The following is a 22,179-nucleotide window of genomic DNA, read 5'->3' on the forward strand; positions in this document are numbered from 1 at the left end:
AAAGACCTGGGCCAGAGCATCCCATCCCCCACCTTCATGAGCACCTTCTGTGCTCCCCGATGCAACCAGACAGCGGACACGGGCACCAGCTCTCCCAGGCTTGTAGCAGTTTTATTTCAGATGCAGCACAGACAGCGAGGAGCAGGCCTGGCACAGCACTGGAAGAGGCTCCCTTACATCTCAGTCAGCCCCATCTCCAAGTCCAGGATGAGCAGTAGTGGTAGCAGTCCAGTGATAGCAGTGGTAGGCTTGGCAAGGCAGGGCTAAGGTCTGAGTCCCAACAGTCTGGAATGATAAAAAAAAAAAAAAAATCTCCTCCTGGAGAGTCCTGCTTTCTAGCTTGCCAGGGATGAGGTTCTAGCCCAGCACCAGCGCAGCCTCGTCCTCTGTGATAGTGTTGGAGTCCCCTTCTTCTTCAGTGGCCAAGGCAGGGAACGGCCTAGGAGGCTGGTGCTGGAAGAGGGCTGCCCGGTTCTGCTGCTCCCCCTTCTTCACCCAGTGCCCATAGAGCCGGAAGGCACAGTTGTCGATGAGGCGCCGCACTGGCCTCAGTGCGTAGGGGTCTCCCAACAGTGCATTCTTGGTCAGTGGCCGTAAGCGGTTGGTGCTCAGTGCCACTCGTCCAGCAGCCAGGATTGTCCACACTGCCACCTGGGAAAAGGGACAGTATTCACCCCGATAGAGCATCCGGCACAGGGCAAAGCCCAGGTGCAGACCCCACCACTCCTTGGCTTACCCGGAACTTCTGGCGAGGTGTGAGGTTCCAGGGTTGGCTGCCTTCGCAGCGCTCAAAGAAGGGGTGCTGCAGGGCTTGCTCAGCTGTCAGGCGCTCCTCGGGATTCACCTGTAGCAGCTTTGAGATCTAGAGAAACCTTAGAGCATGAGAGACAGCTCTTGGGTCTTCCCTAGGGGCTCTCTCTCATGGCCGCTACTCACCAGGTCCTTGACCGTGTCGGAGCGGTCATCCCACTCGGGTGAACTAAACTGGTATTGCCCTTCCATGATCATACGCAGCATCAGGATTTGGCGCCGGTGCCAGAATGGTGGCGAGCCAGCCAGAAGTGTGAACAAGATCACCCCACAGGCCCAGCTGAGAATGAGACCATAGTTAGACTGGCCTAGGTAACAAGCAAGAATGACACACAGAAGGGGAGGGGAGGACAGAACTCACAGGTCGACTTCTTTGCCGTAGCCTGGGTGGGTTTCATCCATGGAGCATTTAAGAATCTCTGGTGCTAGATACCCGGGGGTCCCACACAGCTCTAGGGAGAGAGGGAGAGAATGCCGCTAGACCCCTCCGGAGCCCTGCATACCTGGGGGTCCCACACAGCTCTGGGGAGAGAGGGAATGCCGCTAGACCCCTCCGGAGCCTTGCATACCAGAGCCTTCTCACACGTGCTCCCTATCTGCTCCTGTGTTCCCTGCGGAGCCGCAGAGCAAGACCATGACCCTAGCTAACCAGCTCACATCCCCACCAAAGCTCACAGTGGCCTTCCCAGGAATGCCCAGTTTGGGAACGACAACCACACCATTTACCTCCTGAAGCCAAGCCAAGTTACCCATTCATCAGGACAACTCGTGCCACGTTATTAGATACATAATACACGTGAAAAGTAAAATTCAAAGTTTTGCTGCATTACTTTCGGCCATACCTAGATTCTCCCTGTCCAGGGCGCATTCTAGTGAGCAGTACCACCATTCAGCCAAAGGAGAACAAATAGAAATTTGGGGTTCTTTTTGGGTCTTTTCAATTTGAAAAGATTTTTTTCCTTCTAGTGCCTGGGTTTTCACACATACTAATCAAGTATTCTACCACTGAGCTCCATCCCCAGCCAGGAATTTTTCTTTCTTTAGACAGGATCTCACTATGTAGCCTTGACTGGCTGGGAACTAAGTCAGACTCAGATCTGCCTGCCTTTGCTCCCTGAGTGCTCGCGTTGAAGGAGTGTACCACCATGTCCAGCACAAGCCGGAATTTCTTAAAGCATATACTGGGGTGGTCCCTGTTTAAAGTCTATCCTTCAGTTGGGTACGGTCCACATGTGCTATGCTGGTCTACAGAGCTAGTTCCAGGACAGGCAGTGCTACAGAGAGACTCCCTATCTCAAAACAAAGACCCCACAAAAACTCTTCCTTGATTTTCTATCATGGCATGAGGACCAAGGTTCGGTTCCTCCATCACTTGACACAAATCTGTATTTTTAGTTTCTTTTTGCCACTCAAGGGTACCAATTCTTTGATTTTCAGAAATTCCAAACTATTCCATGTTGTACTTCCAAGAAAACTTACTAAGTCTAAATTGAAAAAAAACTGGGAATGCAAGTATTTGACTATCTAGCATCTACTAAGAGAGCTCTATTAGACGGTCATGAGGCAGATGCACCTTTCCCAAGCTCACTATCTTCCCGGAAGCAAGGAAGACGTAACAGTGTGAGTCGTGTGATCAGGAAAATACAAAAGCAGGGGCGCCTCCCTGAGTGGAGGCTGACAGTGAGACCTGCACCGCTCAGGCCAAGAAAGGGGGTGAGGCAGGCAGGCAAAGGGTTCCAAAGATGCGTGTGTGGGAGCCCAGAGGGAAATGGAGCACAGCACCTCAAGGTAAAGTCGGGCTGCCCAGGTGCAAAATCAGGGAGCAGTGTGGGCAAGGCATCCCATGACTCCACGCCTAGTTCTTTTTTTTTTTTTTGTTTTTCGAGACAGGGTTTCTCTGGAGCTTTGGTGCCCGACCCGGAACTAGCTCTTGTAGACCAGGCTGGCTTCGAACTCCCAGAGATCCGCCTGCCTCTGCCTCCCGAGTGCTGGGATTAAAGGCGTGTGCCACCACCGCCCGGCTTCCATGCCTAGTTCTAAGGCACTCCTATACTACTCATCTCTGGTCACTGCTGAGCAAACTTATGGAAATAAACCACAGCATAGAGGTTTGGTGTGGCACCTGCCCATGGTAAATGCCCATTTTTGTTTGTTTGTTTAAAGATTTATTTACTACATATACAGTGTTCTGCCTGCCAGAAGAGGGCACCAGAGGTCATTACAGATGGTGGAGCCACCATGTGGTTGCTGGGAACTGAACTCAAGACCTCTGCCGGGCGGTGGTGGCGCACGCCTTTAATCCCAGCACTCGGGAGGCAGAGGCAGGCGGATCTCTGTGAGTTCGAGACCAGCCTGGTCTACAGAGCTAGTTCCAGGACAGGCTCCAAAGCCACAGAGAAACCCTGTCTCGAAAAACCAAAAAAAAAAAAAAAAAACCTAATGCCCATTACTTGATAGCTATTAGTATGTGCAGCATAAAACCATAAAGGACAAGATAGCTTATGAATAGCTCTTGGAATTTTTAGATTTGAATTTGCTTAAAGTTTTCCATCTGTATTAGAAATACTTGTGTGTGTGTGTGTTTGTGTGTGTGTGTGACATGTGTAGGCCCAATGCTTTCCGCGACTGTTTTCTACTTTATGTATCTGGGCAAGACTCTCAGCTGAACCCAAAGCGTCACTGACTGAGATCGCCTAATTAGCCAGTTTACCCCAGGGATCCCATCTCCCTGCCTCCTACATGCTGCTATCCCACTGTTGCTGACATCCAAACTCTGGTCCTCAGACTCGAACAGCAAACGCTCTCTCCACTGGACCCTCTTCCCGGCCCCAGATACATTCTTATCACAGTGAATGCACAGCATCAGGGGCCCCAGGGGAGATGTCACCCAAGGCTGGCTGGATACACCAGGCTCCTCACAGCACTGAAGCACCACAGAGAGCTCTTGTTTTATCCACGTTTCAAACAAACTGCTGGGCCCTTCTAGCCCTACTCTCTTTCCTCCTAGGACAAAGGCCAGCTCTGGAGCCCCCTCCTCTGTGGATCCCTCAGATTGAACAGTGTTCCTTTCTTCTAGCTTCCTTGGCATAGTCCTCTGCTTATCCTTCTCCATTCTCTAAGGTAAAGAAGTCCACTGAGTTGCCCAAAGCCTTAGCATCTGGGACTCCGTTCCCAAGCTGGCCAGCCAACCTCAAGCATGGGTCTCCTTCCCCCCCGAGTCTAAGGCACCTGGTCTCCTCACCTCGAAGCTTTTCGCCAGGTTCCAAATGGCAGGAGAATCCAAAGTCGGAAAGGCGGATCTGCATGTTGTCATCTAGGAGGATATTCTCGGGCTTCAGGTCTCGGTGGACAATGTTGTTGGCATGGAGAAAGCTCACGGCCTCCAGCAAAGACCTCATGATGGACCTGGCGAGGAACAGACTCCTGTCTCTCCCTGTACCACTCCTGTCCATCCCAGGGGCATTAGGCTCTACCAGTACCTGGTTTCCTTTTCTGAGAGGGCTACCTTCTCCGTGAGATAGTCAAACAGCTCTCCTTTCCGCATCCTAGGGGGTGGGGAGGGGAGAAGAGGCAGATGCACCCGACCGAGAAGAGGACAGGGCTAGTGAGGAGCGCTAGCTACCTCTGTGGCCATCAGGAGCCTGGGAGACAACATCCCAGGAGTGAGCTGGATTTCAGGACAGTTTTTGACACAGTGGGCTGGTGGCTGAAATATTCTTAATGTGCCATGAAGGGACACTTTTAGAAAGAACAGTGACTTCTCGTGACAGTAACTTCCAGGAGTTCCTCCTTGTCTGAGAGCAACTACAGCTGCAAGAGACCTCTTAAGGCCATCTAGAAAATTGGCCAAGCCGGGCGATGGTGGCGCACGCCTTTAATCCCAGCACTCGGGAGGCAGAGGCAGGCGGATCTCTGTGAGTTCGAGACCAGCCTGGTCTACAAGAGCTAGCTAGTTCCAGGACAGGCTCCAAAGCCACAGAGAAATCCTGTCTCAAAAAAAAAAAAAAAAGAAAATTGGCCAAAAGCTCAGCTAACAGTCAGTTACCAAAGGTAGAATGAGACTATTTGAGTTTGTTTATTTTCATTGTCCTTTAAATTGAGGCTACAGCCGGGCGGTGGTGGCACACGCCTTTAATCCCAGCACTTGGGAGGCAGAGGTAGGCGGATCTCTGTGAGTTCGAGACCAGCCTGGTCTACAAGAGCTAGTTCCAGGACAGGCTCCAAAGCCACAGAGAAACCCTGTCTCGAAAAACCAAAAAAAAAAAAAAAAAAAAAAATTGAGGCTACAGCCAGGTGTGGTGACTGCACACCTTTAATCCCAGCACTTGGGAGGCAAAGGCAAGAGAATCTTTGTGAGTTAAAGACTAGACTAGCCAGGGCTACAAAAAACAAAAACAAAACAACAAAAAAAATCCCAAAAACCAAAATAAATACATATAAAAATAAGCAAATAATAAAACTGAGGTTATAATTACAATTCTGACCAATGCTCAAAGCAGATTGTCTTTGTCTTGCAACTCTGCAGGACAATTAACAGACATTTCCTATTTCCCCTTAGATTTTTGCAGAGGGCAATTTAATAGCGTCATGCATTTTTTTTTCCTGAAGGTCTCTGTTAATCTTTGGTTTATTATTCCCTCTTCTCCCAGATATAGGGTCTGGTACATAGCCCAGGCTAGCCTTGAATTTACAATCGTCTTGCAATTCTCCACCTCTGGAGTCGTGGGATTACAGGCATGATGCCTGGCTAGATTAGTACTCTCGAAATACTTTGGCCATTAGTTTGCACTCTTTCATATAAGATAAGATTCAGATAAACCAAAGAAGAACCCACAGACAGAGCAGCCAGCAGTGCAGTGTGTTGAATGAGGAAAGACGGCTGAGCGAGAAAACTTTATGAGGAATTAGTTCATGGTTGAGGGACTGGGACAGGGACCCTTTGGTCATTAGAACTCTTGGCATTTTGATTGTTCAGTATTACTCTTGAAATATTTGCCTCAATCATGGCACCTAAGACGAAGGCCTGTGCCTTGGGCTTTCAGGGAGGCAGAGCAAGATGTAAACAGAGTGGTCTCCTGCCCACGGACTGAGCTGTACTTCTCGGGCTGTGCACGGAGGCGAGGAACAGGCTTCTCAGTCGGGCAGGGTGATACTCACAGGTCAAACACCAGGAACATGAAGCTAGAAGACTCGTAGGAATCGATGAGAGTGACTGGGGAAAGAGGCAGAAAGGCAGAGAGAGATGGGAAGGAGCAGATATACATTACAGGCGCTTTTCCACCCAAAGGCAGCGCTAGACTATTCTAGGGGAGGAAGGAGTACCGAGGAGGCCACAGGGACCCAAAGACTGGCCACTCTTGGAGGTAGAGAGTGAGGAGGAAGAGCAGAGAGACCTAGAGGCAATTCTAGGGTGTGGGTTAGGAACAGGGCTGTCAGCCAGCAGGATCAGGGAATGCAGCCTCACTGATATGGGGGTGGCCAGCGACCTGGCGAAGAATGTGCATCTCTCGCTGGGTGGCTTCCCGCACCTCCTGCAGCTGTTCGGGACTCAGCCGCTCAGCCGTCACCTCCATGATCTTCACGGCGAACTCATCACCAGTAGCTCGATGAACGCAGCGGCGAACCACGGAGCTCACCCCTCTGGCAGAGTCAGACGACAGTCACAGTCACGTCAGGCCTCCCTACTCTCGCCAGCGTCCTTATCCTTTTCCTTTCCTCCCTCTTCCATTTTTTTTCCCCCCGAGGCGGGGTCTCCTGTACAGCTCTGGCTCTCCTGGATATCACTACATAGACCACGGTGGTCTCAAACTCACAGAGATCAGACTGCCTTTGCCTTCCAAGTGCTAGAATTAAAGATGGGTGCCACTATACCCACAAGACTGAGCTCAATCCTCTTGCCTCAGCTGCTAAATTCTGAGATTACAGGAATGCCCCACCATCTGGCTTCTTCCATATGGAGCCTTTGGACCATTATGCTTGCTACCCCCGACTCTGAAGACCCATGACACCAGGACAAGTGCCAGAGGAACAAACCCTCGCCTTCACAGTGTCTTCAGGCCAACCAGCCTGAGTACCAGCCAGCGAGGTGGCACACAAAGCCCACAGAACTCCGGCAGAAAACCTGGTGAAATCCAGGCTCTATCCTTCCTACCGTGTGTAAGCCCTGAGCAAAGCTTCGGACAGGATCCCAGAGTTTGTCCCTGGCAGGACTGGTAAGAAACTATCTCAGTCTCCCTGTGACACTCAGCGTGTAAGAGCTGTTGAGACTAAGACCTCAGTGTAGGTCACAAATCTGCCATCAATAGATGGCCCAATATGACTCATCTGGACTTTATCTTGTACATCTCAAATATCTCAAAGGGATGTTGGAAATGTAGCAAGATAGAGGCAGGAAAGCCCATGTGGCTTTTTTTTTTTTTTTTTTTTTTTTTTTGGTTTTTCGAGACAGGGTTTCTCTGTGGTTTTGGAGCCTGTCCTGGAACTAGCTCTTGTAAACCAGGCTGGTCTCGAACTCACAGAGATCCACCTGCCTCTCCCTCCCGAGTGCTGGGATTAAAGGCGTGCACCACCACCGCCCGGCCCCATGAGGCTTTTGTAAGAGGCTCATGGACTTCCATGTGGGGGTTCGGCCATCAAAGCACACTTCTGCTGGTTCCCTAGCTGTCCCTTACATGGCCTCACCTCTGTGCTCTCTTCTGCACCCTTAGTGTCATACACAGAAGTTCCTTTGTTCAGAATTCTGTCATCCATACAACCAGTAAATCACAAAATACAAATTTTCCGAATGTCAGGTCAAATGTAGCATGGCCAATGGTATGTTACCTTTTGGCCATGTCTTAACTGGACCATTACGCGCACCTCCTCCTACTGTCTTATTCTTGGTTACTTTATAATTTCCTTTCCCTGTCCATCTGAGTCTCAAGCTAACGGTCAAATCTGTATGCATGCATATATGTATGTATGCATGCATGTATGTATGTAGTGGAACTCAGGGCCTCACACATGCTAGGGAAGCATTCTACCATGAAGCCACATTTCCAGTCTCTAGTCAACTCATCTTTAATAAACTTCATTTAAGAATCTTGTAAAGCTGGGTGGTGGTGGCGCACGCCTTTAATCCCAGCACTTGGGAGGCAGAGGCAGGTGGATCTTTGTGAGTTTGAGGCCAGCCTGGTCTACAAGGGCTAGTTCCAGGACAGGCTCCAAAGTTACAGAGAAACCCTGTCTCGAAAAACCAAAAAAGAATCTTGTAATTAGCGGTTAGTGGTGCTCGCCTTTAATCCCAGCACTTGGGATGTAGGGGCAGGCGGATTTCTTTGAGGCCAGCATGGTCTACAAGAGCTAGCTAGTTCCATTACAGGTTCCAAAGCTATAGAGAAACCCTGTCTTGGAAACAAACAAAAAAAAAAAAAAAAAAAACCTCTTGTAATTTTTTGGAAGTTCAAAGGGCTCAAGTCACTAAGTCATCTAGACCAGACTAAATGCCACCTCCACAAACTCCATGTTCGTTCTCTAGCAGAAAGGAACAACTCTTCAAGCATTCCGTAAGCTTTTATTTTAATGGCACTTACTCTTTAGTAAGTAAGTCTTTCTAGTAAGATTCTAGATCATTTCCAGGGGGAAGCCAAGTCTTAAGACTCAAAGTCCAATCTTTTTTTCTGCTGATAGACTCAGTGCCTTGTTCTCTGCCCATTCCTTAGAGGTCAGCCTTGGGCTGGGAGCATAGTTTAGGGTAGTGTGCTTGCTGAGCCTGGATTAACAATGCCCAAATACAGGGCTGGGCTGTAGCTCAACAGGAGAGGGAGAGTAGGGAGAGTACTCGTTTAGCATGTGAAAGTCTCTGGGCTCAAATCCAGCCACCCAGTCCCCCTACCGAAAGTCCGCCAAAACAAATCAACAGAGCGAGTATGTTGGTCCATGCCTGTAATTATAGCACTCGGAAGGCTGAGACCATAGAATTGAGTTCCAGGCCAATCGTGGTTGCACAGAGATATTCTCAAAAATAACAAATATAAGCCGGGCAATGGTGGTGCACGCCTTTAATCCCAGCACTCGGGAGGCAGAGGCAGGTGGATCTCTGTGAGTTCGAGACCAGCCTGGTCTACAGAGCTAGTTCCAGGACAGGCTCCAAAGCCACAGAGAAACCCTGTCTCGAAAAACCAAAAAAAAAAAAAAAAAACACAAATATAAATAAGCTGAGCTTGCCCAAGGCTCCATCCTTAGTCCTGAACACCCGCACCTCTGTGACCTCAGTCTCTAAGCCCAGCCGTCTCCCCCCATAGGTCCTGTCTGCCTGGACATCCTTCCTAGTCCACATCTCTCATGATCAACACACACTGCATTTCCCCCCAAAATAACTTCTCTCTCTGATCTAATTATAATTGTTCCTATTGTTAACACTGGTGCTGCTCATGCTCCCAGGCTAAACCGGCCCCCTGTCTCCCTCCCATCCAGCCACTTTCTCTAATCCACACCCTAGGGCTTCGCCCCAGCACATTCACTGCCATGGGTCAGGTCTTCCTTCCTCTTCCTTATTTGGATGACTGTAACAGCCGCCTCAGTCTCTTCCCGGCTGCCGAGGTTCTCATAACTTATCCAACACGCTGCTTCTCCAACAACTTCACAAACAGAGCTTCAATCACGTTACTCATTGTCTGAAAACTTCCCAGCTCATCAGTTAACAAGGGTAATAGCCTCTTCTCTCCTCCTCCCCCTAAAGTTCTGGGGACTGAACCCAGGGCTTCATACATGCTGAGCAAGAGCTCTCTCTACCTACCACCTGTCTGTCCCCTTTAGGGCAACACTTAGCCCGGCTCCTGCATAGTTTCACTGTAAAGTCTGGCTGGCCTGAAACTCCAAAGAGTTTCATCCGCCTCTACCTCCCTCTCCCTGAGTGCTAGCATTAAAAGCATGTACCATGCCGGGTGGTGGTGGCACACACCTTTAATCCCAGCACTGGGGAGGCAGAGGCAGGCAGATCTCTGTGAGTTCTAGGCCAGCCTGGTCTACAAGAGCTAGTTCCAGGAAAGGCTCCAAAGCTACAGAGAAACCCTGTCTTGAAGAGAAAAAAAAAAAAAAAAAAAAAAAAAAGCATGTACCATGTGCTATATGCTCAAGCTTACAACTAACTGTGGGATTCACTCAAGAATATCTCTCACCCTATTACCTGAAAGATAAAAATAAAACCCTAATAGACTTCCTGGTATTCTGGCTCTTATGATATTTCTTTTTTTCCTTCTTCTTACAATATTTCTGCCCCTCTTCCACAATGCATATATACACACACACATATAACAATAATAAAAAAAAAGAGGCTATCAATTTTAAAGGGCATGACAGACGTTTGAGGGAGGGTAGTAGGAAGGGGCTAGATGGAGGAAAGGAAGGGAGAAGTGATATAAATAATTCTATTTCAATTTAAATCATTAAAAAAAGAAAAAAGAGCCAGGAAGCAGTGGCACATGCCTTTAATCCCAGCACTCAGGAGGCAGAGACAGGCGGATCTGTGAGTTTGAGACCAGCCTGATCTACAGAGTGAGCTCAAGGACAGCCAGGACTGTTCCACAGAGGAGAAAGATAAGTGATAATGCCCAACGCTGGTCATCTGGGATGTCACCTCTGATCTGCCTCCTCCAAAACGATTTTGTTTCCCTTGGAAGTGGAGTCCGGGTTTGGTTCTTCCCCACAGGTCTCCCGCTTTCTGCAGCCTCCTCCCGTCGTCCCGAATCCTGTAACGCCTCAGGATTTGGACGTGGGCTCTTTTCCTTAACACACTCTGTGGTGGTTTGAACGAGGATACTCCCACAGGCACACGTGTTTGAAGGCAGGCTCCCCAGTAAGTGTAGCTGCTTGGGAAGGATTAGGAGCTGTGTCCCTGGGGATGAGTGTGCTCTCCCCGCCTGCTGTGTGTGGCTAAGATGTGAACTCTCAGGTACTGCCCCAGTGCCAAGGCCCCCTGCTATCATGCTCCCTGCCAAGATAACGGACGGACCCTCTGAACTGAAAGCAAGGCCACAATTCAGTGCTTTCTCTTATAAGTTGCCTTGTTCTAGTGTTTCCTCACAACAACAGAACAGTAACTAAATTCACACACTATATATTGTCTTTGATCCTCAATTTCCCATCAGAATCGTGGTTCCAACTGCGAACTGACATCTCCATGTGATATCCAAATGTGTCTGGCTGAGTCTAATGCCACGCCCCTGTCTGTCCTAGGCCTCTGAAGCACTTCACATAGCAGATCCTGCCAGGCTTCTAAGAGGAAATTCTTGTTTTCTCTCTAGCTCACAGCTACCTCCCCAGGTTCTTTGGTAGCTTTTCTTTCTAAGTGATCACTAATGGTGACATGACCCAGGACCTGAGCCTTGGCCCCTTTCCGCCCTCTGTATTTTCTGCATGTTGATGTCTCCCAAATTTGTGGTTATCATCTAGATTTCCTTGACTTCCAGAGGCAAACCCACTGGAAAGTGCCGCCCACTGGGGCATCTCAAACTGTGTATTTCCAAAATGAAACTCCTGATTTGTTCACCCCATTCCCCAATCTGATCCTGTCTCAGTCTTTGTCATTCCCGTAAACAGGACTCAAGTGCTCGAATAAATCCCTAAAAGTTGGGCTGGGCGGTGGTGGCGCACACCTTTAATCCCAGCACTCGGGAGGCAGAGGCAGGCGGATCTCTGTGAGTTTGAGGCCAGCCTGGTCTACAAGAGCTAGTTCCAGGACAGGTTTTAAAGCTACAGAGAAACCCTGTCTCGAAAAACAAAACAAAACCGAAAAACAAAACCCTAAAAGTTACCCGTTTGCTCTCCTTCCTTCATGACCTGTAGCCAGTCTCATGAAATCATGGCCCGGACCCCCCCCCCATCTCTGTAATCATCACTATCTAAATGACCACCATCATTAGCCCCTTTCCTATCCAGTCTCTACATAAAAGCCAAAAAGATCTTTTTGAAAAATCTTAAGTGTTTTAAGTACTACTATATGCTAAAACTGCCCGAACATGATCATCCAACTCATGCCAAACTCAACAGCAAAACAGAAGGTGGAGTCTGCTTTTATTCTCAGTTAACTGAGGTGCAGGAAGAATTCGGGCCCTGCTCACAAACACCTTCATGTCATGTCACCAGTGTGACAGCATGCAGGGCACCCCATGAAATTTATCATGGCCTAGAGCCCTAGGGTGCCCTAGGGCACCCACTTCTCCAACTCCATTTCTTCTGTCTGTCTTTCCCAATTCTTGTTTCTTTTCTCAGTAGTTATGGAGCCAGTCCTGGAACCCCCACAGTGGTGGGAGTAAAGACGTGTGACACCACTCCCGGCTTCACTCCTGGCTTCCTTTCCCAACTCTTACCACAGCCTAGCCACCGCCTTGAGCATCGCACTAACCTCTCCTGTAAATGAGAGGATCCCCTGCCTCTTTTCATGACTTACCTCTTCTCACACTTCAGCTTTCAGCTCAGAACTCAGTTCCTGGGAGCTGAGAGAGCAGTTCTGTGGGCAAGCGCTTGTCTGCCATGAATGAGACACTAACTTTGATCCCCAGCACCCAAACCCCAACCCTCCTGTCTGGGGAGGCTTCCCGGCTTGAATCCTACTGCCTACTTTCCCCTAACACTCGCATCAACCTTTATCTTGCTTTATCTCTCTACTGTTGGAATGTAAACTCCAAGACAGAGACTTTATGGGTTCCTGTTACCCCCTCACCTGGTATCATTAGTGTCTAACACAACATAACCAACATGCTATGCTTCCGCAACTAAGACCCAGAGCACCCCCAGGGGTGGCACCACAGTACAGACCCCAGGCTAGCTAGCTGGACACCTTCGAAAAGCACCCACGTGCGTCTTTCTGTCACTTTAACTGAAATACAGAGGACAGGCATTTTCTACCCTCCCAGTGTCCAGCGTGTCTCGCACACAATCAAGTTTGATGCTTCAAGCAATCCTGTTGACTATATAAATGAATAGGTTAGAGAAAGAGAGAGAGAGAAAGAGAGTTAACTCAGAATACTAGTTTAGTCACTGTTTTCCACTGACCCCTTCCCAGCAAGCCGGCTTCAGAGTGAATCCTTTATCCTTGGCTAGGATCCCACTCCTCTGTACCTCTGTATTCCTGGCCAAGGCTCACCTGCCAATGACGTCCTTAGGGTCGTACTTCTGGTAAAACTCTTTGGCCGCAGCCCAGTCGGGCAGCTCATCCTCCGGCCCCACGTCCAACGTCATTCTGAGGGATGTGGGGGCCTGCGCGGAGGAAACGGAGGACAGTGAGGGCAGGGAGACCCACGGATTCTGAGACGAAGCACATCGTGGCTCCCGGGGGCGCAACACCTGCGGCTGGGGCGCCAGGGTCCTGGGGGGTGGGGGTGGGGTAGGGGAAGGATCAGGACCGGGGAGACCACACCGAAGGGCCAAGGGGGAAGGGAGGGTACCAGGGCAGGGAAGGGGACAGGGAAGGGAGGGGGGAAAGGTGGCTCGGAAGAAGGGGGGGGAGAAGGCACAAGTGCGGGCGGCTGTTACCGCGCAAGCGCACTTGGCAACCACTGGGAAAAGGAGAGGGGTCTCGAGCAGAGTGACTCGTGAGGATGGGGCAAAGACAGTCTAACCTGGGCAAGGACTCTTCAGCCGCCTGGCTCGCGTTTATTCCTTTGCTTTTAACCCGCCCACAAAGCCTTAAGGCTCCAATCCCGTCATTGCAGCCACTGACCCCCGCTGCTTGAGGACTAAGACTCAGAAACCTTGCTGATTGGAAAGTGGCACTCCAATAGGAAGCCGGGAATCCAGGGCAGGCGAGGACGTTAGAGCTAGAAGTTCCCTAAGGTCTCCACCATAAGGAGGAGCCTCAAAAACAGCCAATCAATGTATGGCATTTGCTTTTATCTAGTGGCGCTGCAGGTCTAGAAAGGGACGCGGAAGTTAGGTTACCGGAAGTATGACTTCTCCGCTGTAGTTCACGGACCTCTTCAGTTTCCTCCAGGAATCCTCATCATTTGTCTGCCACCATCGCCCGACTGGAATCCTCATCTTAATTCTGCTCTTTATTATAATAACAGCCTGTTCCAAAATTCTTTTTTTGTGGAAACCTTAAAACGCATGTAACCAAGTGTGATCAATCACGATTTTAATCAGAGCACTCAGGAGGCAGTGGCAAGCAGATGTCTGAGTTCCAGGCCAGCCTGGTTTACACAGCGAGTTCCAGGACAGTCAAGACTGTTATACAGAGAATCAATCCCTGTCTCGAAAAGCTAAAGAAAACAAACAATACACGTATACATAGGCAGCTTTGCCAATTGGTGCCAACTAAGACCTCATCCTGGGCAGCAGATCCTCCAAGGTTACCAGCCTTGTTCCCCAGAAGTCATTGGCTTTAAAAAGTACACTGGGTTGTAAGGTTCTGCCTCGAGTAACTTCAAAGCCAGCCCAGCCCTAAAACCTAGGCTCTGGACTAAGAGCAATGTAAACAGCAAAATCCTTGAGGTTACATTCCAGCAAGAGACAATAATCTTTTTTTTCTTTTCTTTTCTTTCTTTCTTTCTTTCTTTCTTTCTTTCTTTCTTTCTTTCTTTCTTTCTTTCTTTCGACTGTCTCACTTATGTAGCCCTGGTTACACTAGAATTTTCTGTGCAAATCAGGCTGGTCTGGACCTCCATCACTATCGCCTGAGTGTTGGGATTAAATATGTGCAAGACTCCTAGTCTTCAGAGTGATGGCTCAGCAGCTTCTTCTGTAATGAAAACAAGTACCTTATAAAGTACTTTGGCTTTCTACCACTCGAAAATACTGATCTGGTATCTGGTTTAGCTTTAACAACTTGTGCCAAAAATGAGAACTTTCCTAAGTAGGTATGTTGTTGGTATATAGTAGATAATTAACCTGAAATTAGTCAAATTAAAAGTATTCATATAATTAAGAACCAAGATTCTTCCTGTGAGAATACGGAATCTGAACTAGAGGAAGAGCCCTACAGAAAGAAATTAGAGCCACGATGAAAAAATAGATTAAAAATATTTCATTATGGGGCTGGAGAGATGGCTCAGAGGTTAAGAGCACTGACTGCTCTTCCAAAGGTCCTGAGTTCAATTCCTAGCAACCATATGGTGGCTCACAAGCATCTGTAATGGGGTGTGGTGCCCTCTTCTGGCCTTCAGACATACATGGAAGGAATGCTGTATACATAATAAATAAATATATTAAAAAATTTCATTACGGGGCTGGAGAGATGGCTCAGTGGTTAAGAGCACTGACTGCTCTTCCAGAGGTCCTGAGTTCAATTCCCAGCAACCACATAGTGGTTCACAGCCATCTATGAGACCTGGCGCCCCCTTCTGGCTTGTGGGCACACATGGAAGGAATGTTGTACACATAATATAATAAATAAATATTTTTTAAAAAATATTTCATTACGTGCAGAGACACAAAAAATGTGAGCTTGTTCTTCCACCTGTCTGAAGATCAGACCTAGGGTGCGGTTACTTGGTGTTTGGGACATTAAAATAGCCCATAGAGGTAGATCCACTCCACCCTGACCAGAGGTTAGGATATTGTTTTTTGGTTTTGTTTTGTTTTGTTTTGTTTTCCCCGAAATGGGGTTTCTCTGTGGCTTTGGAGCCTGTCCTGGAACTAGCTCTTTTTTTTTTTTTTTTTTTTCGAGACAAGGTTTCGCTCCTGTCCTGGATGGACTCGAACTCACAGAGATCCGCCTGCCTCTGCCTCCTGAGTGCTGGGATTAAAGGCGTGTGCCACCACCGCCCAGTTTGGTTAGGATATTCAAACACACCTCTGCCACTTCTTTTTTTTTTTTTTTAAAGATTTATTTATTATGTATACAACATTCTGCCTGCATGTATGCCCACACGCCGGAAGAGGGCGCCACCATATGGTTGCTGGGAATTGAACTCAGGACCTCTGGAAGAGAAGTCGGTGCTCTTAACCACTGAGCCATCTCTCCAGCCCCCCTGCCACTTCTTTTGAAATAGGAGATTTGATCTTGAGAGTGGCTGCCTTCAGGATATTTGGTCTAGGATACCACCTAAATAACGGAATGCTTTTTCTCATGAACTAACAACTTGATGACTCAAAATATCAAAACAATTAAGTGTTCTAGTTGTCCTTTGTGTCCAGTTAAATCAGCCTTTTGTCTTCTTCCCCCTGTGGTACTGGGTATAAGGAGGAGGTATTTATTGCAAGGCGGCAAAGACAAGCACCTGGTTCCTTCCACACTAGCTTCTGACTTGACAAAGTGAGAACAGGGAGGAAGATTATTTATTATTATTTATTATTATTTCATATAGTGGCTTATTTCTCACAGCTAGCAAGATGGAAAGCAAGAAGTACAAGTTATTTTTTTTATTGTTGTAGTGAGAAACACTGGAATATTTTCTATATATTTATTTATTGATATTTATTGAGCTCTTCATTTTTCTCTACTCTCCTCCCTACCTCTCCCCTACCCCCTTCAATCCAACCCCAAGGTCCCCATGCTCCCAATTTACTCAGGAGATCTTATCTTTTTCTACTTTTTTAAAAAAATATTATGTATACAATATTCTGTCTGTGTGTGTGCCTGAAGGGCAGAAGAGGGCACCAGACCTCATTACAGATGGTTGTGAGCCACCATGTGGTTGCTGGGAATTGAACTCAGGACCTTTGGAAGAGCAGGCAATGCTCTTAACCCCTGAGCCATTTCTCCAGCCCTCTTTTTGTACTTTCTACTTCCCATGTAGATTATATCTTTGTAAGTCTCTTAGTGTTTGCATTGTTGTCTAAGTTCTCTGGGATTGTGGTTTGTAGGCTGGCTTTCTTTGCTTTATGTTTAAAAACCACCTATGAGTGAGTACATGCGATAATTGTCTGTGTCTAGGTTACCTCACTCAAATAATGTTTTCTTTTTTTTGTTTTTAAATTTATTTATTTAATTTCCATATTTATTGAGCCCTACATTTTTCTCTGCTTCCCTCCCTGCCTCTCCCCTCCCTGCTTCAACCTTCCCCCAAGGTACCCATGCTCCCAATTTACTCACATCTTGTCTTTTTCTACTTTCTACTTCCCATGTAGATTATATCTATGTCTCTCTTAGTGTCCGTATTGTTGTCTAAGTTCTCTGGTCTAGTTCCATCCATTTTCCTGCAAAATTCAAGCTGTCGTTATTTTTTTCTGCTGTGTAGTTCTCCATTGTGTAAGTGTATCACATTTTTCTTATCCATTCTTCAGTTGAGGGGCTACAAGTTAGTTTTTTATATTCTTCTTGAGTTCCAAACTCCTGGAACCCATAGGACTAACTAGAAAGTAAAGATAGAAGCAGAAGTTACAGAAGATACTTCCTGGATCTGATCTTTAATACAGAGAAAGGGAAAAATTCATTAATTCAGTAAGCAGATAGGGCACTTAGTAACAGTCCAAAGGCAGCCATGACAACCAGAGAAAACAATATCTGATGTTTCAACTGGAAAGAACTATTTTAAATTAAATTTTATGTGTTTGTGTGTACTGTGTGTGGGCATGCACATGCCATAGAGTGTGTGTGGTCAACAGCCATGTCACAGGAGGTGTTTTTCCCCTTCCACAATGTGGGTCCCAAGGATCAAACTTACGCTGTCAGGTTTGGTGACTGGAATATTTACTCCCTGACTATCTTGTTGGCCTTGAAAAAGATTTTTAAACAAGAAATGAAAGAGATGGAGCTGGAGAGGTAGCTCAGAGGTTAAGAGCATTAGCTGCTCTTCCAGAGGTCTTGAATTCAATTCCCAGCATCCACATGGTAGGCTCACAACCAACCATAATGAGATCTGGTGCCAACTTCTGGCATGAAGGCATACATGCAGGCAGACCATACATAATAAATAAATCTTTTAAAGAAATAAGACTCCCCTAACGGCCTGTTTCATAATACTGTGAGACATGGGACTAGATGGCGCAATGGTGACACTCCCTCCCTCCCCTGTGTACCCAGGCATGGCCATCTTCAGCTTCTAGCCTGAGTCCCTTCCTTTCTGTTTCTCTCTTGAAGAGGCAGCTTCTGTCTTTCCCTTCTCCCTTCTTTCCTTCCCCCAGTTTCTCTCTCTCTCTGCTCTTCCCCCTTCTCCCCTTCCCTTCTATAACCCACTAAATAAATACCCAACTTCACTCTGTATGGCATGCCTAATCCATCTTGGTGGTCTCTCACCCGCCATGTGGCTTCCTGTCTAGGACCCAGCTGCTTTCGTGGCCTGCTGTGGTCTCCAGACCCGCTAGGGGACCTGTGGTGGCATGGTCTCATGGCCCGCTGCCCCATGTTGCCACTCAGGAACCTGCAGCATTTTTTTTTTATTTTTATTTTCGAGACAGGGTTTCTCCGTAGTTTTTGGTTCCTGTCCTGGCACTAGCTCTTCTAGACCAGGATGGCCTCGAACTCAGAGATCCACCGCCTCTGCCTCCCGAGTGCTGGGATTAAAGGCGTGCGCCACCACCGCCCGGCTTGAACCTGCAGCATTTTATTGCTACTATTTTTTTTTAATATTTATTTATTATGTATACAATAGTCTGTGTGTATGTCTGCAGGCCAGAAGAGGGCACCAGACCTCATTACAGATGGTTGTGAGCCACCACGTGGTTGCCAGGAATTGAACTCAGGACCTTTAGAAGAGCAGGCAATGCTCTTAACCACTGAGCCATCTCTCCAGCCCCTTTTATTGCTATTATTACAGATGGAATATGAGTGTGTGGGAGCAAAGAAATTAATAATGTAAATTTGCATAATCTGATGTAATAAAGGAAAAAGAATTCCTGGTAGGAGCTGGGCAGTGGTAGTGCATGCCTTTAATTCCAGCACTCGAGAGGCAGAGACAGGCGGATCTCTGTGAGTTTGAGGCCAGCCTGGGCTACAAGAGCTAGTTCTAGGACAGGCTCCAAAGCTACAGAGAAATCCTGTTTCGAAAAACAAACAAACAAACAAACAAACAAACAAAGAATTCCTCGTAGACTAGTTCATATGAAACACCAAGCTTAGTTATCAGTAGCTAAAGCTTCGTAATATCAAGTTCTGGAAGACCCCAGAAAAATGACAGGCATTACTTGGGAAATTGGATATTCAAGAGTCAGTACTCAGTACCAAGTGTACCAGGCCTGACAGGACTATTTTCATAGGGGACACAAGAGAAGAGCAAGTTAATTCAGCAGAGACTTCATGGCTCATATGGAGCTTTAATAGTTTTTGCAGAGTCCCATGGTGAGACATGTAAAGCAAGTTTATAAGGTGTGAAAACAATCAAAGGGATAAAAAAGGCAAAAGGGTCCATCTGGATCACTTAAAGACAACCACACCTGGGCTTGGTTGCTGTGAGATAATCCTTCTGTATGCTGTGAATATGTATCATGCTCATTGGTTAGTGATAAAACTGATTTGGACTATAGCAAGACAGAATAAGGTTATGTGGGAAAGTCAAACTGAAAATACAGAGAGGAAGAGGGGCAGAGTCAGAGAGAGAGAGATGTGAGCCAGCAGCCAGAGAGAGAAGCGAGATGCTAGAGGATAGGTAAAGCCATGAGTCATGTGACAAAATGTAGACTAATAGGAATGGGTTAATTTAAATTGTAGGAGCTAAATAGTAATAAATCTGAGCTATAGGTCAACGTTTTGTAATTAATGTAAGCCTCTGTGTGATTATTTTGGATTGAGCGGTCAGAATAAAAGAAAAGTACTGTTTCTGTCTACCCTTGGTGACATGTCTGTCAGTACTCAGGAGTTTAAGGCCAGCCTGAGATACATGAGTGCATCTGAAAAACTAAAAACAGCCTGTGAGATATTTCGGTACTTGTCACCAACACTAGTGATGAGTCAATTCCTAGGTCCCATGTGATGTAAGAAAACCAATTCCTGAACATTGTCTCCTCATTTCTTTATGCATGCTGTGCTGGAGCCCTCCCCGACACAACACACAAGACCAATAAAATGGGGATAAGAGAGATGGATCAGTGGTTAAAAGCATTAGCTGCTCTTGCAGATGACATAGGTTTGGTCCCCAGCACTCACATAGTGGCTGGCAACAATCCGTAACTTCAGTTCCAGATTCAAGCCGACTTCTGACCTTTTTGGGTAGTAGGCAAGCGTGTGGCACAGATACCCATACACAGGCGAAACACTCAGATATAAAATAATAAAAGTTTTAAATTACAAGAATAAAAAAGAGCCGGGCGGTGGTGGCGCACGCCTTTAATCCCAGTACTTGGGAGGCAGAGGCAGGTGGATCTCTGTGAGTTCGAGGCCAGCCTGGTCTAGAAGAGCTAGTTCCAGGACAGGAACCAAAAAGCTACAGAGAAACTCTGTCTCGAAAAACCAAAAAAAAAAAAAACAAAAAACAAAAACAAAAAAAAACAAACCAACAACAACAACAAAAATCCCCAACCAAACAAAAAGAAATTGAGACAAATGTAGCAAGATTTCTATAAAGCCAGCATTCCTGTTAAAAAACAAAACAAAACAACAAAAACAAAAAACCCTGAAAAGCCTCACCAAAGTTTTTCCGAGAAGTGGGCAAGTCTCCGCCCCAGAGCACATTACTTCCACATGAAAAAAGATACAAAGGGTGGAGCTGATCTGCAGTTAGGTGTGCTTAAGGAGAGTAGTAGTCAAGCCTAAATTTAGGGCCTGTTGACCCTGGAAGCTGGCTCCAGTGACAAGTGCAGCAGACTAACACGTGCCTCGCTGGCCTTACTTTCACTTGGACCTGACTAGGCAAAGCAAGTTATCTCTCCTGAGATCATTCAGGTTGCCAGAGGTGAAGTGTCCCTATCAGTCCAAAGGCAGTGTCCTAGGAATGAGATCAGATGGCTCAAGGAAAATGTGAATTCTGGAAGGTACTGTCTGTGCTACTGCACCCAACATTACACTCCCGATAATTAATTCATATGTTGTATTGGATCTTGCTAATGTTTTCATAGTATCCTCTGCTGGAAAGGACTTAAGAGAGCCACCGGTCCTCTGTGATAAAAGTTTCATTATACATAATGCTAACCCTGGACTGTCTCACAGACTTGTGAAACATCTGGAAGAGAAGTAACAATGACAATGAAGTAATTTCAGCAGGGGTACCCAGTGTTTAGAAAGTGACACTCTGAAACCATGGTGCCAGGGACGGACTGTATTCTTAGAGCTGTTGCAACCAAGACCGAATACCGCTGGAGCCCTGCAAACCTTAAAGGCCATTGTTATTGCTGGGGTTTTTTTTGTTGTTGTTTTATTTATTGATGATTTTAGATGCAGATTGTTTTAGGGTGGAGAATGTCCTTGTCTTGATTACATGTACTTTCAGAATATCCAACTAAAGGAATTTAACTATTTTAAGACTATATCTCCAGCGAAAATGGAAGTTTTCAATGAAATTAACCCCACATTGAGTTTCTGATGGAGGTTTTTTTAATATAATTTTTTGAGTTATATATTTTTCCCTGCTTCCCTCCCTTCTTCTCCCTCCCCTTCTACCTTCTCCTAAGACCCTTCGGCTCCCAGTTTCCTCAGGAGAGCTTCTCTGTCATTGCTGCTGTTTGCATCCCAAAACCAGTTGCCTGAGACATTACACTGGTTGTAGGATATGGCGAAATTAGGCTAGACTGAGTCATGAGCTCCCATTCCTGCTGGCTAGCTTTTTAGGGAAAAAACAAAACAACAAAAGAAAAACCCAAAAACAAAAACACCAGCTCGGCAGTGGTGGTGCAAGTCCCAGCACAGGAGGCAGAGACAGGAGGATCTCTGAGTTCAAGGTCAGCCTGGACAGTCAGGGCTACAGAGAAACCCCGTCTCAAAAAAAAAAAAAAAAAACAAAAAAACAAAAGCAAGAAGAAAACAACAACAACGAAAAACACCAGAAGGTACAATGTGGGTAACAATGATTTTTGCTTACATCCATCGGTTACTGCTACTATCAGCCTCAGTTATAAAAAGAAACTTAATTTTTTTTTTTTTTTACTTTAGCTAGGTGGTAGCGGAACACACTTTTAATCCCAGCACTTGGGAGGCAGAGGCAAGTGATCTCTGTGAGTTCAAGATCAGCGTGGTCTACAGAGCAAGTTCCAGGACAACTAAAAAACAAAACAAAAAAACATTTTTTTAACTTTAAATTATGTGCATGCATATGTGTATACATGTATATAGCTGCGGTGGAGGACAGAGAACAGCAGATTCTCTAGGGCGGGTTCAAAGTTGGTAGTGAGAGTGCTGGGAACTGAAGCCAGAACCTCTCTGCAAGGGAGATATGGATATTAACTGCAAAGTCATCTGTCTAGCCCAGTAAAGTTTTTTTTTTTTTTTTTTTTTTTTTTTTTTTGGTTTTTCGAGACAGGGTTTCTCTGTAGCTTTGGAGCCTGTCCTGGAACTCCCTTTGTAGACCAGGCTGGCCTCGAACT

The 22,179-nt window shown here is 46.7% G+C and overlaps 1 protein-coding gene across 4 annotated transcripts; it reads right to left on the reverse strand.

Annotated features, from left to right (window-relative positions):
* Positions 1-88: 88 nt before the first annotated feature.
* Phkg2 (phosphorylase kinase catalytic subunit gamma 2) lies at positions 89-13,548 on the reverse strand. 4 transcript variants are annotated; one of them, XM_057777022.1, is made up of 10 exons: positions 13,410-13,548; positions 12,935-13,047; positions 6,275-6,450; positions 5,968-6,022; positions 4,290-4,355; positions 4,052-4,215; positions 1,172-1,262; positions 937-1,090; positions 737-862; positions 89-651 (listed from the first exon to the last, which is right to left on the reverse strand). In XM_057777022.1, exons 2-10 carry the CDS (start codon positions 13,027-13,029, stop codon positions 358-360), a joined length of 1,221 nt encoding a protein of 406 aa, XP_057633005.1. In that variant the 5' UTR covers positions 13,030-13,047; positions 13,410-13,548; the 3' UTR covers positions 89-357. The 4 variants fall into 4 exon arrangements, with proteins under 4 accessions (XP_057633005.1, XP_057633009.1, XP_057633008.1 ...); XM_057777024.1 differs by lacking the exon at positions 13,410-13,548 and having other exon boundaries at positions 95-651; positions 6,339-6,450; positions 12,935-12,952; XM_057777026.1 differs by lacking the exons at positions 5,968-6,022; positions 12,935-13,047; positions 13,410-13,548 and having other exon boundaries at positions 94-651; positions 6,339-6,441.
* Between the last annotated feature and the right edge of the window lie 8,631 nt (positions 13,549-22,179).

The sequence above is a fragment of the Chionomys nivalis genome, chromosome 8 (assembly GCF_950005125.1).
Source record: "Chionomys nivalis chromosome 8, mChiNiv1.1, whole genome shotgun sequence".
Taxonomy (NCBI): domain Eukaryota; kingdom Metazoa; phylum Chordata; class Mammalia; order Rodentia; family Cricetidae; genus Chionomys; species Chionomys nivalis.